The following is a 19,477-nucleotide window of genomic DNA, read 5'->3' as shown; positions in this document are numbered from 1 at the left end:
AAGAACTCATAAAACTCAACAACAGGAAAATGAACCACCCAACTGAAAAATGGGCAAAGATCTGAACAGAAGCCCCACAAAAAAAGGTATATAGATGGCAGATAAATGTATCAGTGATGCTCCACATCATATGTCATTAGAGGAATACAAATTAAGACAATAGTGAGATACCACTACACTCCTATTAGGGTGGCCAAAATCCAGAACGCTGACAAAACCAAATACTGACAAGCATGTGGAATAACATGAACTGTCATTCACTGCTGGTGGGAATGCAAAATGGTACAACCACTTGGGAAGTATGGTGGTTTCTTACAAAACTAAACAAACTCTTACCTTACAATGCAGCAATCACACTCCTTGATGTTTACCAAAAGGAGTAAAACTTACTTCCATCCAAAAACCCACACAGAGACGTTTACAGCAGCTTTATTCATAATTGCCAAAACTTGGAAGCAACCAACATGTCCTTCAGTAGGTGAATGGATAAATAAACTGTGCTACATCCAGACAACGGAATTCTATTCAGTGGTAAAGAGAAATGAGCTATTGAGTCATGAAAAGACATGGAGGAAGCTTTAATGCATACTACTAAGTGAAGGAAGCCAATCTAAAAACGCTACGTACCGTATGATTCCAACCAAATGACATTCTAGAAAAGGCAAAACTATGGAGACAGTAAAAAGGTAAGTGGTTGCCAGGGGTTACGGAGAGATGAAGAGGCAGAGCACAGAGGATTTTTTAGGGCAGTGAAACTAATCTGTACTGATACGATAATGATACATTTCATTATACATTTATCAAAACCCACAGGATGTATAACACCAAGAGTGAACCTTAATGTAAACTATGGTGTGGAGTGCTAACGATATCTCAGTGTAGGTTCATCAACTGTAACAAATGTACCACTCTGATGTAGGATATTGATAGTAGGGGAGGCTGTGCACGTGTGACGTGTGGGGCAGAGTACAGAGGAACTCTCTGCACTTGCTGCTGATTTTGATGTGAACCTAAAGCTGCCCTAAAAAATAAAGTCTATTTAAAAGGAAAAAGGTTTTTCAATTGTCAAAGGAACTTTTAAAATACAGGAACTTTCAGTAATGAGCACTAGTTTTTAAAGTTTGTGATAGGATTATTCTCTGAAGATCATTTTGGTCTGTTATAGTCTGCTAGAGAATTTCCCATGAAGATGAAAACCAAGGACATACTATTTGAGCTTTGGATATGACCATTAAAAGTCTCTGTCCCTGTTCAGCTGAGTTTTAGGCTGTCTCCCCTCAGCTTGTCCACTCAGCTGGAAAGAAGAAGGTCAGCCCTCATACGCCGCTCTACAGAACGAGCCCAGTCCTTTCATATGGTCTTGTTCTTCGCTACTGAGGAACAAGTTCTCATAATAGTTCACACTAAGGTATCATTGCCTTGAGAGAACATGCTTAAATACAAAAAAAAAAAAAAAAAAGAGGTTCTAATAATAGGAATTATTGTTATCAAGCAAGGGCCAATGGGAGAGAGAACAGGGAGCAGACAACCTCCGACCTGCCTCTCATATCATACCGTGTAGCTGCTAGCCCTACCTAGCAGCCCACCCTGGGCCCATTCACATTCCCAGGAAGGACCACTGACTTTCTGAATCCAAACCATTTTTGTCCCTAGGCAATATTTTTCTTTTTAGGGTGCACAGCAAGCATGACTCTGCCTTAGGATCTCTGTCCTTACTAGTTCCTCTGTTGAGAATATACTTTCTTGAATATCCATACGGCTTGCTCCCCCACATGGAAAAGATTACCACTGAGATAGTTTTGGCTCCCTTGATTACCCACGGTCTTCACATTTCTCTAACAGCCTTGTTACTCATGGGTCACTGACAGATAATCAGAATGTTAGAGCTGGAAGGGACCTCAGACACCACCTATCTGATGGTTCCCAGACTTGACTCATCATTAGAATTACCTCAGAAGTTCTGTGTATTGGTTGGTTTTTTAATCATCGAAACTTCACAGGCTCCACTTCCACAAATTTGGTCAAGTGAATCTGAAACGGAGCTCAGGAAGCTACATTTTAAAAATATTTGATGATCACTGACCTAATCTACCACTTCTATTATTTTTTTTAAAGACTTTATTTATTTATTTGAGACAGAGAAAAAGAGAGCACAAGTGGGGAGGAGGATCAGTGGGAGAGGGAGAAGCAGACTCCCTGCTGAGCAGGGTGCCTGATGCGGGGCTGGATCCCAGGACCCTGAGATCATGACCAGAGCCCAGGGCAGACGCTTAACCGACTGAGCCACCCAGGTGTCCCCACTTCTATTATTTTTTTGTAGAAGAGAAAATAGAAGCACAAAGGGATGAGGTGATGTTCCCAAAGACACAGTGAGTTCAAGGCAGAGATGAACCCTCTGATCGTAAGATCAGGGTAGAGAAGATCCCCAGATCAAAGATGCTTCCACTGTATCTGGTACTACAGTCTAGATTTTCACATATTAGAATTAGATTTTTTTAAAAATTAGTAAGTGAAAAAACTAGCTTAGCATTACTCCTTTTTTTGTTTTTTGCCTTTGGCCAGGGTGAGGCATGCAAGTGAAAGGAAAGGGCACATCAAGAAAAAAAGACAGCATTTTAATTCACATCTGTTCTATAAAGACCTGGGAGTAGCTTGTGGGTTTTTTTTTTTTTTTTTAACCTTTCTAAACTAGTAAGAGAAGGATTAAACTCTTCAACATACAAACACTGATGGATGGCCATATGTCTGATACCCAATAACCTACATAAACGTGAGATCCCATAAAAGGAGAAAAGAATTGCAGGGAACCTTGGTGTTTCTAGAGCCCACAGACTGGATTCCCTTTGGCGAATTTTTTTTTTTAAGATTTTATTTATTTATTTGTCAGAGAGAGAGCGAGAGAGAGCAAGCACAAGCAGAGGGAGCGGTAGACAGAGGGAAAGCAGGCTCCCCGATGAGCAAAGAGCCCAATGCAGGACTTGATCCCACTCCTGGGATCATGAGCTGAGCCGAAGGCAGACGCTTAACCGACTGAGCCACCCAGGCGTCCCCCCTAAGGTGAATTTTGATGGGGAGTTTAATTATAATCTTAGAAGGGTCACAGGTTATTGCTCTCACCAATTCCCACCAGGGCTTGCTACATCATTATTCAGCAGTTATTCAGCTTTTGTTACTATAACAATAAAAGGATAAGGCTAAGCCACAGCCTGACTCACAACAGGAGTCATAACAGAAGAACCAGGAATCACAGACCTGTGTAGCCGAGTATTCCAGCTCAGCATACAGCTGAGTGGGATTCGAGGGAAAAAGGCTTTGGAAGCTACCCAATGACTTGGCCTGCAGACCCCAGAGCTGGAGTATTCTTGTCTTCTGTCTGAAACACAGTCATTCTGGACATAATGAGTTATAGTAACTAATAATAAGGACTTTACCCTGTTAGGTCATCAACACTCAGCAAAATAAGACCCAGACAAAAGTTTACGTGAATTGTCGGTCTACATGAAGCAAGTTCACACTTTCTTCAAAACCCCTCTACGCTTTAGCAAGGGGCACCTGGGTGGCTCAGTCAGTTAAGCGTCTGCCTTTGGCTTGGGTCATGATCCCAGGGTCCTGGGATGGAGTCCTGCATGGGGCTCCCTGCTTGGCAGGGAGCCTGCTTCTCCCTCTCCTCCCTGCTTGTGCTCTCTAAGATCTAAAACAAAACAAAACAAAACACCCTGTATACCAAGACTGCTCTGATTCATTCCCAAGAAGATATGTGGCCTGAGGGAAAAGATGAATGTTTTTTAAAACCTAAATCAGACATAACTTTGTAGCAATACCAGTTACCACTGCATTCCTTCATTCATTCACTCATTCTCAAATTACATCTCTGAATCCCAACCATCAGCCAGTGGAAATAAACTCTTAGGGAGTCAACGAAAATTCCTCCTGGCTCATAAAATCAGTGAAAAGGGAAGGAATGCAGAAAGGGCAGAAGAGCTTGTGACGCCAATACTCCATGCATCTGAAAGAGTCACACCCAGCAATTTCAACCTCTCTGTGAAGCTTGTCGCAAAGCACAAGACCATCAGCAGACTAGGGTTTGGTGGTTTTCTCTACCCACTTGATTCAACCTAACAGCTACATTTTCTACATAGTATCAAAGTAGAATAGTTTTTACAGTGTTTCTAAGTGAAGAACAACAATGAAAAACACTCTCCTCTTCCCTACAACCTGCATTAAACTTCAGCCCTTTTTCACTAAATTTTTCAGAATAGAATGCTTTGGTTTGTTGCCTTAGCATATCTGTCTCTAAATCTGTGACTATCTTTGTATTTCCTACTCAGTCATTCTAACTGCTATAAATAAAGACTGGTAGTAAAATCGTGGTCAGCTTATCTCTGTGAAGCAGTTAACTAGGGGAAAGAAAATAAACCCTCGTTTCTGTACTTCTTTTCTTGTTGAGCAACTACCACAAACCAATCTAAGCCTCTTTCTTTTTTGATAGAACTGGTTCATCCAAATTGTAGACAAGTTGGATATATACACTCATTAATTGTTCAGCCCTTCCTAACCTAGTGATTGTAAAGCAGTACAAAGAGTCTCTGTTGAATCTAAATTCCAAGATATAAAACTTAAAGCACCATTGACTCCGAAGTGCTTTGTTTCGGTTCCTCTTCTGTGCGGATAGCTATACTTCTTAAGACAAGGTTATGTCAAATTTTTTCTTGCCATCAGAGAAACAATGATCCACTAATAAGCTTGGCAAATAATCCTAGATTTCTCACATCAACAGCCCTATGGTTATCTAATTTGCTGGTAAACTGAAAAAATCAAGTCATTAACAGCTTTGCTATGGTTGGTATCTTAAGGAAGAAGGAAGAGATTATGGAAGACTATGCCATATACCCAGCATCCTATCAGTTACTGGATTTGAGGTGAGTTTTTTTTTATTGATAAACCATTTAAAATGTTTCATCAAACTCTGCAGGTTTTTATTGATTCTGGAATTCTGTGAAATAAATAAAACTCCAATATCTGTCATTCTAGAGATTAAGGAGAAAGGAAGTGAAGGACAGACTTCTATCCTGAAATGTTTCATTCCACATGAGCCATAATGGGAAAGATTAGAATGTTTCTTTCTGCACTGAACTGCGTCAGTTTTACACCGTGGCCAGTCACCGTTAGGTATCCAACATGACTCCTCTGTATTTGTGGAATCCTTCTCTTCACCTTTAGAGTAACTGGGAAATCATGAGGAAAGATAGAAGAAAAACAAAACAAAACAAAAAAAACCCTACTTATCAGTGTGGTCAGCTAAGACCACCTAAAATTATTGATTTAAGATACCTAAGAGCAAAGAGGGAGTTGAAGTCATACTTAACTGACCGCCACCTGACTTGGACAAACAGATAACTCGTGAACACTTTGGAGCCAGATCCTTACAGTGTAAGCTCCTGTCAATAATTCACCCTACCCTGGAGACTGGCCCAAGGCCTAAAGAAATTCAGGAAACCAAACACAACACTGCAAATAACGAATACGTTTTCAAGATCGTAGGAAGGGGAAGAGAAAGTGTGTAAGATCTACCGAAACAACTGGTCTGACTAGAAATGAATTCCAATTATTTGATAAGTATATGTCATCACCATATTCTAAAAAAAGAAAAGGCAATAACGCTTATGAAAATTTTTTGTTAAAGTGTTGTTTAATTAAAAATTATTAAAATTCACTAAAGAGTATTAGGTTCACTGAAAGTGATAAGCAGCAGCTCATACCAAAATGTTTTGAAGTTTAAAAAAAAAAAAAAGTGTGGCCCTGAGTATTATTTTCTCATGTGGATGCTGTCCTCGTCACCCCAAACACCTATTTGGGGACTCTAGAACTGTATGAATAACAAAAATAGGGACTACAAAAGGTCCTGATGCTACTTCTTAGAATTTCATAGGAGGAAAGGATTTTTTTTTTTAAATTATCTGAACCAACTTCATAGCCTAGAGTTAAAAGTGAGACCAGAAAAGCCAGAAGACTCCCCCGTGGTTATAAGGCTCTTGGGCAGCAGAGCTGGGGATCAGGGTCAGGATTCAGATCCAGATCAACTGGGTGACAATCCATTACTCTCTCCTATCACTCAGCTGTCCTTTCTTGATAAGAAACAGATAAAAACAGTATAAAAGTGAAATTCTTGTCTGAACACTCAAATGTATTTTTCTAATGTACATCATTCATTACCGCTTCCTCTATAAATCTCTCTCTTTAATTGAGTGGACAGCAAGTGACCCAGTACCTATATAATGATTTCCATCACTTCTCCCTAACTCTTCAATCGGCTGGGCTCTTATACCGAAGTAGACTATTTACCATTTTGTTAAGCTTCTACTAAAGAAAGACAATGATTTTTATATGAAAGAAACTATATCCTGATTTTTAATCAACCAAGAAATGTATTGATGGATAAAGTTTATGACATGTTAATTGTAAGAAAACTTCTATAAAGAAAAAAAGTAACATTTAAGTGAATTTAGAAACTTACTTTTTACACTAACCATGAGAATCAAGCTTAACTTGATTTTTAACTTTGGCTCTCCTTCTACCTATCTACATCAGATTTTGGAGTGAAATGCAATTCTCAAAGGATTTTTCCTTTTCCTTGATAATGCAATAAAATTCTTTACAAATATGTTTCAATTAAGAGCTATTACTAATTAAATTAATAAATTCTTCCAAAATGGAAGACATAATCACCCTTAAAGAACATAGTAAATGTAATGTTATTCTCTTTATGTAAGCTCCATCATTAAAATTAGTTCAGCATAATACCATCCTTCTCATGAAAATAATTTTCCAGAAGACTGGCCTCTCTCCCACCACCCTGCCTCCATCTACCATTCAAACTACAAAGTGAGAACTTCCAGTCCTGTGCCCCATCTACCAACTGCTGTGCTACTTCAGGACTGCAACTCTTGTTCTTGATCCTCTCTGTGAATAGTACTGTTCAAACTTCAACATAGGACAAAGATGTAACCATTTCTTGCAAGCTGGCTCCAGCAGAAGTAATGAAAAGAAAGCAGATGGGTAGCAGAATTCAAACAGTCAAAAAAATAACCATGCTGGGACGCCTGGGTGGCTCAGTTGGTTAGGCGTCTGCCTTCAGCTCAGGTCATGATCCCAGGGTCTTGGGATCGAGTCCCACATCTGGCTCCTTGCTCAGTGGGGAGCCTGCTTCTCCCTCTGGCTGCTGCTCCCCCATGCTCCTGCTCACTCCCTCTCGCTCGCTCTCTCTCTCTCTCACACACACACACACACACAAATAAAATCTTAAAAAAAAAAATGCCTACACCTTTTCTATACAGGAAAGGACTTGTTTCTACATACCCACCAACCACCCCATGTCCAACTAAAAGTACTCTTGAAAAACAACTTTCAGATCAATATAATTTCATCTGTTTGGTACTCAGGGATTTAAATAAAAATTTCTCTGAGACTTTAAAACAGAACTGAAGTTTCAAACCTGTTGCTGAGTTCCGTGTGATCAGTGCCCCTTCCTACCCTGGCACGTTTTCGAGTCTTTGGGCATAAAAGTGCCTTGTAAGTCCTCTCAGCACCAGAACCGGCATTACACACACATCTGGCTGAATCCTGCCAGCCCCCTGGCCGATTTGCAGTCTTCGAAGAGCCGCCACACATCTCCTGGGTGGTTGAGCTTTCTTCTGCTTTATCCTGACTATCAACATGGACCTGGGACACAAACGCTGAAGATTCTCTGTTGTTTGAGGGATATTCCACACTGACCAGCTGTCCTAAATTATCACTGTACTCCCTATACGGTAGGTGAGGCAAGCTACTTGGCAGCAGCCTACTAATTTCCTCTTTCAAAATTAAAAAAAAAGAGAGAGAGAGAGAGAAAAAAAAGGAACATTCATTTGTTACGTAAATTAAGCCTGCCAAAGTATTAGGAAGTCAGATGTATCCATCACGTTATAAAATACGCTCTCAGCAGGACCATTATAAACAGACAAATCCAAATCCCACTTCCTACTTTTGTTCCTAAGCTTGTACTCTGGTCAGCAAAAGACAAAACACCCAACAGGTTGAGCAGCTTGGTCTGACTCATTCCATCTGTGCTCTCCTGTTGGAGATTATGTAGTAGTCAATTAATTGGTCACAAGACCTATTCATATGGCTCTAGGCAAATGCAGTGACTTGCCCTCAGCTGCAAGGTTGCTCTGACATTGGCCACACCACCCTCTTTAATGGCTCTCATGTGAGCAAGTGTCAGCTGACAGGTCTTACTCTGCAACCTTGCAAAACTCTACCCAGAGCAAGTGAGGGAGATGGTTACACACAACAAAGGTAGGTCTTAATGTACAGGAGGTGATGTGGGGGAGGTAGAATAGGGACACATCCTTGCTTTAATACCAAATATACATATGTAGATATGTAAGAAAAATTTTATACATATACACACACACACACACACACACATACATATGTAAGAAAATTAATAATAAATGAGAAGCCATAAACTCTCTCTCAACTCTTGCACTGAATTCCTGATTCCTGGATATATTCAGAACATGAAAGCCCTGAACCACCAGAATGCAAGGACAAAAGTAGTTCAGATTTGAATTCTGACACTAAGGTACTTCATCTGTAAAATGAAATACTGTTATAGAATCAACATGATTTATCCACAGTACTGAGTTCATGGAAAAAGTAATTTTTCTTTAAGAAGAAATAAAAAGCACAGGTCCCTAAAATATAGGTCAGATCCTGAAAACTATAAGGGATTGTCTCAACTCCTTTTCCTCTTCCTCATTCTTGAATTTGGCTGAAGAAAATATTAATAGATCCCTAAAATCTGATGAACCGTTGGCTGGGTCTCTAGTGTCAGGAGGATTTAAATATGTCTTTATACATGGCAGCCAAATATTTCACCCCACAAGTGTGAGAAAAATCTAATGATATCGGGGCAGAGGCCTCAATTACCTTAAAGACATTATATCTATGTGACCCTAAAGTTCCTTTACAACAAACCCCAAAAAGATCTTAAATACACCCTCCCCTGAGAAATAAAGATTGCAACACACCTACAACAATGACTAGACTTCTCTGTGCATGTAATGAACGGACAGTGCCAAGATAAAACCAGATTAGTAGAAAATGAATTCATTTTTCCAGGAAGGGGAACACATTTTGACCTTAAAACTTAACTGTGTGGCCACCATGTGATCCTGGGTTCTTCTTTTTCCCCTGAACTGTCTTTAAAATCACTTTCTCTTCTTAACAGAGAATCAGAAGCTCACTTATGTAAGCACTCTTTAGTCTTCCATCTTAGGCACAGGGCAGCTGGATGAGGAAAGGCTCAAAGGAAAGCCTCCTTTCGCCATTATCATGCCCACTTCCTAAGCAGCCCACGTGAGGCCCCAAATCAGTGTCTCCAAATCACCTAAGGTTTACCTCCTTTAAAATCACAGGAGAAATGAAAGTATAGTTTGTCAAAAAGAAAACCACAGGCCCCAAAACGTGTTTCTCTGGCCAGACCAAGTCATCAGGCCAGAGCTCACCAACTAACTGAATTGCAGTTTCAACCTCCCCTAGCATTCTGTCTTAGCCCGTCAATCAGGAATTTTCAGATAAGCACCAATGAGAAAATCTACCGCAGGGGTCCCTTCCACCAAACCCCACAAAGGAAGTTGAGGTAATCTGCAGAGTGAGACCCCTGCCCTACCTTTCTTTTCTTTTGCTTATACCTTTCTTGATCCACCCTCCTTCCTATAAAAACTTTGCATTTTGTACGACTCCTTGGAACACCCCTCTCCATTTGCTAGGTGGGATACTGCTTGATTCATGAGTCATTTAATAAAGCCAATTAGATCTTCAAATTTACTTGGTTGAATTTTATCTTTTAACATGTTCAATGTTAATGGGGTAGGCTGTAAAAATACCAAAATAACTGAATTTTATAAAATATGTAGAAGTGCTTAAGGAATAGATCCCATTTTTTATATGTAAAAAATAAATTAAGGGCGCCTGGGTGGCTCAGTCGGTTAAGCGACTGCCTTTGGCTCGGGCCATGATCTCGGGGTCCTGGGATGGAGCCCCGCATCAGGCTCCCTGCTCAGCAAGGAGTCTGCTTCTCCTTCTCCCTCTGCCTGCCGCTCCCCCTGCTTGTACTCTCTCTCTTTCTCTCTCTCTCTCTCATAAATAAATAAAATCTTTAAATAAATTAATTAATTAAATAAAAATAAATAAAAAATAAAGTTTTAAAACTGCCATCTCTAAAAAATATTTATCTAGGACCTAATGAAAGAACATGAAATCCTCTTTTTTTCCTTCCTTTGAGGTGGGGAGGGGAGGTGGAGGCACAGAAGGAGAGGGAGAGAGAGAATCTTAAGCAGGCCCGAAGCCCAGTGTGGAGCCCAATGCAAAGCTTCATCTTACAACCCTGAAATCATAACCTGAGCCTAAATCAAGAGTTGGACACTTAACCGACTGAGCCACTAGGTGCCCCATGAAACCCTCTTTTTAAATATGTATTCTGAACAAATATTTAACCTAGTAGTTAGCCACAGAGCTGTTCAGTCATCCTGATATTTTACATTTTCTAAAGGCTTCAAATACCGTTACAAGATGCAAATGTTATCCCCTATCCAGATGACGTAAATATTTTAAATGATCAGAATAAGATGATAAGAAAATGACAACATAGTTACAAAGGATAATTGGATGAAATAAGGATCAAAATGCATTGGGAAGGAATTCCACTAAACAGAAGCTAAACCCCTTCTGTATGTTTCTTTCATTCAGCCAGCCGTCTTTAACTGAACACTCCACACCAGTCACCGTTTCTCCCTAAATTCAGTCAGCATACCTTTTATCCACCACTTCCTTGGTTGTGTGGTGCTCAAACACAGTATGCTTATAAACACAGATTGCTGGATCTACCCCCAGGGTTTCTGATTCAGCAGTTCTGAGGTGGAGTCTGAGAATGTACATTTCTGACAAATTCTGAGGATGCTATTGCTGCTTGCCTGGGAACCACACATTTGAGAAACACTTCCTTGGTAAAAATTTCATCTTCCCCATGATGACTTCCTAGGCTGGAAGATCTTTTTCTCCCTTGAATTCCTCTATGATTTTTTTTTTTTTTTAAGATGCATTTGTTTTAGAGAAAGAGACAGAGCCTGTGTGAGCAGGGGAGGGGGTGGGCAGAGGGAGAAGAGAGAGAGCGAACCCTCAAGCGGACTCCCCGCCTAGCAAGGAGACCGATGCCAGGCTCAATCCCAGGACCCGGAGATCATGACCTGAGCTGAAATCAAGAGTCACACGCTTAACCAACTGAGCCACTCAGGCATCCCCCTCTATAATTTTTTTAAACCACACTTTTAACACTTAACACATAACTGCTTTGAAACAGAGTAGTGTGCATATCTTATGATCCTAACTAGATCATAAATTCTCTGAGTGTAAAAACTGGGTTTTAACATTCATCTTTGCACCTCATACAGGTCTTATATTTGATAGATGTTCAACAGATGTAAATATTCAGTGGTATTAAACCTATGATACGAATCTACCTACAACAAGCAGTGTGCTCCTTTAACAGTCTGATGCATATTTTCTGCCCAAGAGGGTACTTGTGTTTAAACACGCGTACTCTTTCTCTCATTTATTACGGCAAAAGTTCCTTTAGAAGCTTTAACAACATTTTGTGTTCACTCCAATCAATGTGACTCACGCAGTATGGTAACAGAAAGAAATTTAAAACTTTTAAAAAAGTGAAAAAGCCATTTCCTCCGTCCCTCCCCTTAATAACCCTTAATTCCACAGCTCAAAATCTGATAAAACGTAATAGAGATGTATATCAAAACCACAACCATTGTACTTAAAAAAGAGATGCCTCTATAGGACTCCAAATTTCCTTATGTTTAAATGGTTTAAAACTTCTTCAGTCAATGGAAAAACAAGTAATAATTATATCATCACAACCATTCTTCTGAGACATTATGAAACTGCTTAAAAGCATAAAGTCGAACAAAAATCAAAATGGCTAACTAATGCTTCAGCAAAGCTCGGTTTTATAAAGTAACCTTTTCCCCTCTCTTCTGCAAACCTCCCCTCCTCCCTTCCTAGCCTTTTGTTTCAGGAACCCAGTCCCACCCTAAAGACAAGACAAAGAGGGTTAGTTGCAGGTGCATAGTTCCCGCCAAAACCAACTAGAGCCTGTATTTCCCTACAAAACCCCCCAGCCCCTTCCTCAGGGTGGGCTCGCACTTTCTGAAGGCCACAGTCTGCTGCAGCCTCCTTTGCCCAGCAAAGCAATAAAGCTATTGTTCCTCTTTATCCCAAACTCTGTCTCCACGCTATATTTTGGCTCCAAAGCACGGAGGTCAGTTTTCAACAATCAGAGCAGCTCATACAGTGGCTACGAGAAAGGTATCTTCAGATCTTCGGTGCCCCAAATTCTGTTCTGTACCTCAATCTAATCTTCTTTTCTTCTCAATCTTCTGTTTCCTGAAATGGAATCATACTCAGGGAAGTACCCATACTGTGACTCATTATCACGCTGGACACCCTGATCTTAAATACTAACTAACATACATACAGAATATATCATCATCCCTATTTGCAGTGCTACTCATGGTAAAGTTCTCTATTTCCTTCACACAGCTTGGCCATGTCTCCACATTTAGGAAAGCATCTGCAGTCTCTGCTTGGACTCCCACACTCCACCTGCAGTTCAATACACTGACTAGAACTGCGGCTGTCACCACAGATACTTTCACAATACACATGAAATTTATCAGATGTTAGAGGCGAGGATTAGGGAAGTGTGGAAGTATGGGGAGGTCACATGACAGACATAAGGAAGGAAGACTACTGGTTCAACTTTTTTTTTTTTAAGTAAACTCTACCCCCCCCCCCCCCAACGTGGGGCTCAGACTCACGACCCAGAGATCAAGAGTCACATGCTCTACTGACAGAGCCAGCCGGGTGCCCGTGGTTCAACTTTTTAACCTATATGTGTATTGTTTCCAATCTCATAGCCGGTGCTAAGGAGTCCGAGAGAAGAGTGCTAAGTTTATGAGACCAGAAATGGTGTAAGTATCATTCGGATCATACAAGGCCAATACCTGGTACTGAGGATACTAGTCCAATCCCTTTTTTTTTTTGCCATTGGCCAAAATCTCTAATCAACCAGAACACTATTTCCTGTTGTGTCCAGACTCCTCTGCAAATCCTTTCAATGCAGTGTTCCAGGGACCCACTGCAACCCAAAAGATTTGGTATCTGAGGAAAAATCCATTCCCATGCCTGATTTAGAGTTGGGACAATTAAAGTCAGGAAGGTTTCCAGGTAAGTATTCACACACTTCTGCATTCCCTTGACTTCACACTCTTCAGGTGATAAAAACAGTGATCACTATCTGTAATGAAAAACTAACTCGAAAGCCACACCTGAGAGATGGGTTTAAAAGGAGAAAAAATGAAGGCCTAACATAGTTCCCCAAAAATCCAGTCTAATTATTCTTATCTAATGTATCTTTCTATAAAGGATCTTTCTCTGGGGCACCTGGGTGGCTCAGTCAGTTAAGCATCCAACTCTTGATTTTGGCTCAGGTCATGATCTCAGGGTTGTGGGATGGAGCCCTGCATCAGGCTCTGGGCTCAGTGCGGAGTCTGCTTGTCCTTCTCCCTCTGCTCCTGTCCTCCCCCACCCCCACACTCAGGTGCTCTCTCACTCTCTATCTCTAAAATAAATAAATAAAATCTCAAAAAAAAAAAAAAAAAGAACCTTTCACTGCCTATTCACATTACCTTAATGAGAAAAAAAGAAAAATAAATGGAGGGGAGGTGGTGGGACTCCTGATCCACAGCTATTACAACCGACCCTCCTTTTATCGGGATAATTCCCTCTCTTCCATAAAACCTTTTCCACATCCACAAACAACTGATCACAAGCCTTTTTACCAGTAGTTTTCAAAGCACGATCCCCAGAAGGAGACACAAAAAGGTTATGAGATGCTGGCAAACTACTGTTTCTTATTTGGGTGTTGTGAATATGTAGCAAGCAGAATATGTATACTTTTCTGTCTGTATATTATAGTTCAATTTGAAGGGTTTTTTTTTAAGATATTAAAAATTTATTTGAGAGAGACAGAGCACAAGTTGGGGGGGGGTGGGCAGAGGAAGAGAGAGAAGCAGACTCCCAGCTGAGCAGAGAGCTCACTGTGGGGCTTGATCCCAGGACCCTGAGATCATGACCTGAGCTGAAGGTGGATGCTTAACCGACTCAGCCACCCAGGAGCCCCAAAGTTTATTTTTTTTAAATAAAAGGCACTCGTGCTAGGCTAGCACAAATGGACTAAGGCAAGGAGATGAGATAGCTTTCTTGAAGCAGTTGCTTTCGGGGAATGGGCTTTAGAAACAGATAAACAGATCCATGATTAAAACCAAGTCTGTCAATATTTGGTTGTTTTCAGATACGTGATCATGAACAGCTCCCAAAACCTAAGCAGCAGCCCATCCTCACAACACCAGTTCAGTATGCAATCAGAAAATAATACACCTGCCCTGATGCCATCGAAACTTAACTGACAAGCTCAGCACTCAGGAAATTTGGCAAAATGTACAAACTCAGTCACACAAGGTAGATAATAACCAGCTAAGTTTATTAAGTGCTTATTCTACACGCGAGGCATTGTTCTAATAGTATTTCATTTGATCACAGGAAGCTGGTAGCTCTAATATCTTCTTTTAACAGAGGAAGAGAATGGAGCACAGAAAGGTTAAGGAACTGGTCCAACGTATGCAGCTTGTCAGAGGCAGAGCCAGGATATAAGTCCAGGCATCCCTGCTCAGGAGTGAGCCCCACCACTCCTCCTCCCACTATTCTGGCGGGAGGGGGGTCACAACTGCAACTGACCATCTGAGGACTGATGTAGGAAGAGGTGAGGGAGGAGGCAGTTGAATATCACCGACTAACAAATTAAATTCTTTCTCCTACATCTCGAGCCCCACGCCACTTACGATGTTTAGATTCTCACTAATTCAGTTCTCTGTGAGGACAAGGCCCCAGTCATGTGCACTGTGGGTGACTAAGTCTCTTGTCAGACACCTTGCCATGAACCCTGCCCTGCTCTCTGGTAAACAATCCCTGTCCCGGAGCCAAGCACACCAGCCATCCCACAGGATGCCTGCTCTGCCCTCCTCTCTTGACCCTGTTCGGTGCAGTACTTCGGCTGAGGGACAGACTCCCAAGCAGAGTGGTTTTTTGATCCATACAAAGTTAGCTCAAATGTGCAATAAAATCAACCAGTATTACTTCTTTGACTTAAAATGAGGAACTACCTGGGAGACAATTTAGCTTTCAGACTTAGATAAAAGTTACATGAAAATTCAGGATGATCTTGCAGTACGTAATTATAATCCAGATTATTTTCCATTCCTATATACCCATACTTTGAAAAACAAAGCACATTACCCAGCACAGAAAAGCAACTGACAGAATGCATGAATGAGTGGCATGTCTTCAAGAAATCTGTGAAACAGAAAAATTCTTTTTTTTTTTTTTAAGATTTTATTTATTTATTTGAAAGAGAGCAAGAGGGAGAGGGAGAGGGAGCATGAGCAGGGGGGAGGGGCAGGCAGAGGAAGAAGCAGGCTCCCTGCTGAGCAGGGAGGGGCATCGATCCTAGGACCCTGGGTTCATGACCTGAGCCAAAGGCAGACGCTTAACCGACTGAGCCACCCAGGCGCCCCCAGAAAATTCTTATGTTACAAAGTTAAATAAAAAGAATGAGATACAAGGGGCGCCTGGGTGGCTCAGTCGTTGGGCGTCTGCCTTCGGCTCAGGTCATGGTCCTGGGGTCCTGGGATCGAGCCCCGCATCGGGCTCCCTGCTCCGCGGGAAGCCTGCTTCTCCCTCTCCCACTCCCCCTGCTTGTGTTCCCTCTCTCGCTGTGTCTCTCTCTGTCAAGTAAATAAATAAAATCTTTAAAAAAAAAAAAAGAATGAGATACAAAATTATATATGTACTTTTGATAACAAGTGTGCTTTTAAAAGACCAAACCTAGAAAAAAGAACAAGAAAGAAATATCAGAATGTCTTTGAATGGCAGGACTAAGAACGCTTTTCCTTTTATTTTTCTCTACTTTCCATTTTTTGGATAGGTATTATTTACAAACAATGGGTAAAGCTACTTTATTTTTTAAATCCTTGCTGCCAAACCAGTAACGATCACTTGATTTCTTTATTCTATAACAATTCTGCAGGCTTTATTGTAAGGAAATTGTCAGAGTCAAAACAATTTCAGACAGCTGAAAGGAAAAGCAAAGCATTCACCCTGTAAGAGTGCAATTCTACTCACACTATTTGTCCTTCAACATAATTGCTATCGTTAAGATTTATATAAGCCAGCAAAAAGTATACAGCTGCAGCTATATGCTCTTTTACAATATCTAACTAAAAACAAAACTCCCCGATTTCCCTTTATTTGGAGACTTAGTTTTAGTACCTAGCAGCAATACAATACACGTAACAATGACGGGATTTTTAAGCTACACACATTACACTTTTTTTTTTTTTTTTAAGTGCTATTCAAAAGGCTACCTAACCAAGTACCAGCATGCTTACAACACAGATAAGGAAAAGAAAGATGAGACTCCAGGAGATCCTCAACCTAATAAATGAAACAGTGCCTCTGAGGATGAGAGTTACAATAAAATTGTGGCTGTAGCGATTTCATATCTAAACTTTAAGGTGAAAAAGAGGGGGCCAGGCCTGTTAATTCAAGGTTGTAAAGCTCTGCTGTGTTAACTCCCCGCCCACAAGAAGGGGCACAGCTTGTCTTTTTGTCTCAGTAAAATGATTCACTCTTTGTGGAATCAGCTAGATAACCAGCAATTTAGATAAAAACTTAAAAACTTTCATCACTTCTTTTTTTTAAGGATCAATATCAGACCTCAATCTACAATCCTTTCTCCTTATGCATGATTTTTACAACTCATCCCCACGTTTCACTGAAATTAATAACCACCACACAATTTAAGATTTCCTAAAGTTAGAAACATATTAGCAACAAAATATTACACAACTTTTAAAGTTTAACTCTGATGTCCAGCTGGGCTGTCACTAGCATTTGGACCTTAGCCTAAGTATCAGCAGTCCAGACCTGCAGAAGTTGGAAACAGAGATACTGGGCTGGGGCCATCGTCTCTGAAATCATTCACAGGTCTCTGATTCTCTGCAAAGCATGTGAGCAGGGCACCCAGTTACAAAGAAAAGAAGAACAGGAGTCTGACCACAACCGAAGGCGGGTGGGGCAGGGACGTGGAGTCCCAAGGACATTCGGACGGCCCGGCCAGCCGGCCGGACGGCAGGGGCAGTGGCAGAGGCTGTAGCAGTGGGGGCCTGGAGTACGATGTGTCTGAGCTAATAAAATGGCTGAAGAGGCAAGACAGCGTGGGGCTCCCTGGGCCCCCCCCCCAGGATGCTGCCAGCTATCCCTCTCCACCCCCTGGGGCACAGAGATTATATGTAAAAAGTCTTGAAATCTGGTGTGTCTTCTGGGGGGGGCACCACTGCCTGCCCCTGGGGTCCTTTCTTATTTTCTGGAAAATCACTCATGAGACTGCTGTCCTTGCTGCTGGGGGGCATATGCCCCAGCCCCTGCACCACCCCTGTGGCTGCCTGGGCAAGAGGAGGGGGGGGGGGGCACGGTACCTGTAATCATTAAATACGAATTCAATTTTTTTAAAATGTTAATTACCTTGAAGAGCTGTTGCAGACATTCCAATTCAACACATTGGCTCATTCTACCCATTTGACCAAAAATGGCTTTGTGTTATTGCCAGTGTTCAGTGTTCCCACTCTCCCCATCAAAACTGTCACTATTCTTACCAAATTGTATAATTCATGAGAAGCATACTAGGAAAAAATACCTAGTGGAGAATTCTCAGCTATCTCCATCCCCCTTCCGTTTGGATATATATTTATAACGTAAGGAAACTTTTCTCTTGATGCTTTGGAACAGAATCAGCTTGGATTACTCCAAGTCCAAGTCCTAAAATGCTGTCAGCATTGAGACACAGCAGCTCACATGCCCAAGCCACAACTAAATGTTCAGCCACCCTGGCTGAGCATTAAGACCCTCTGCAATAAGCTTTCTCATTGTTCTGCACCTTCTTTTTAAAAATTTTTTTAAAGATTTTCTTTTAATTTTTAAGCAATCTCCATGCCCAACATGGGGCCCAAACTCACGACCCAAAGATCAAGAGATGCATGCTCTACCGACTGGGCCAGTCAGGCGCCCCAGGCCTGCACCTTCTTACATGCCTTGTTCCATTCAGGGAAACTAACCTGTGTCCCACACTAGACTGGTCTCCGAGTCTTCCGGCAGAAGAGTTTCATTGTAAAAAGGCCCTTCTCTCCCCCTCTCTTGTATTTATAACATTTTAAAAAACATTTTCAACCATTTGTAATTTTTTTGACATTTATAACAGGAGGATACAACTATCTCATAGAGGAATAAATAATTCACTCAAATTACTGTAAATGGCATTACACAAACAATAACTATCATTAGTGTAACTATTATAGCCACTGGGATAATTCTGGAATTCCTAGGAGTTAATTCATTAATCTGTGCTGTAATTAAATAAAACAGCAAATGGGATTAAACAAAATAAAAAGCATATGACACTCTTCTACAATTTATAAAGCTATCTCATTGGTTCTGCAGAATAATTCACTAACTTGCTTTCAATATATGCTATTTAAAGACTTAGAGGACTCCGTTTATTTATCCCTTCAAATATTTGATGTGCCAGGCAGGCCCTGTTCAGCATGCTGATGATACCGAGAAAAATGGTATCGGTGTGCTAACAACAGTCTCAAGGCAGACGCGGTGATGGTGTCAAGGGCTAAGGTGTTGTGGGCTTGGGGGTACTTATTAGAAGTACCCAAAGCACTAAGGCCTCTCTCTTCACTCACCGCTGGTGACAGGAAAGCTGGAGAAAGGGAAGAAGTTTTATCGGGAGCACATGGTGCTTCTGGCTCCCCGTTGACCCCTGCCTATAGAGATATGGCAGCCCATGTCACAACCTCCACCGCTACCACCCTAGTAGCAACAGATACTAAAAAAAAAAGTTGCTTGGGAGTGGAAAGAAATCAATTTATGAGAAGAGAAAGCTGGGAAACGAGAGGCTGGGAAAAGATATTCAGCTCTGAATCAGCAGACTCTCATTTCTCTGAGTCAGTTCCTCATGACAAGGCTGAGTACTAGGAACTCAGGAGATGCCAGCAACCAGATGAGCAGTCACTGTCAGCAGTGTCTCTGCCGAGAGGGTGTCATACTAGGGACAAGAACCCTGGACTAGACGGACAGAGCTATACCTAGTTCTGGCACAGACATTCACTAGCCACATGACTCCGAGGAAAGATACTCAGCCTCTCTGAGCCTCAGTTTCCCCAGCTGGAAATAAATGGGTGAT

General features: G+C 41.3%; 1 protein-coding gene across 4 annotated transcripts in view; it reads right to left on the bottom strand.

The window, feature by feature from the left end:
- FNIP2 (folliculin interacting protein 2) overlaps positions 1-19,477 on the bottom strand; it is a 137,848-nt gene that overhangs the window by 90,558 nt on the left and 27,813 nt on the right. The window contains exon 1 of one of the 4 annotated variants that reach the window (XM_078069369.1): positions 7,493-7,768. The exons of 2 other annotated variants lie outside the window; for them this stretch is intronic. In XM_078069369.1, the coding sequence (XP_077925495.1) occupies positions 7,493-7,668 (176 nt within the window). In that variant the 5' untranslated portion in view covers positions 7,669-7,768. Of the gene's footprint in view, positions 1-7,492; positions 7,769-19,477 lie in introns of those variants that run through there. One more of the 4 variants, XM_078069371.1, reaches the window with a different exon arrangement.

The sequence above is a fragment of the Halichoerus grypus genome, chromosome 3 (genome assembly GCF_964656455.1).
Source record: "Halichoerus grypus chromosome 3, mHalGry1.hap1.1, whole genome shotgun sequence".
NCBI classification, from domain to species: domain Eukaryota; kingdom Metazoa; phylum Chordata; class Mammalia; order Carnivora; family Phocidae; genus Halichoerus; species Halichoerus grypus.
Note: the sequence above shows the minus strand (reverse complement) of the source record. Positions and strands in the feature narration are given on the sequence as shown.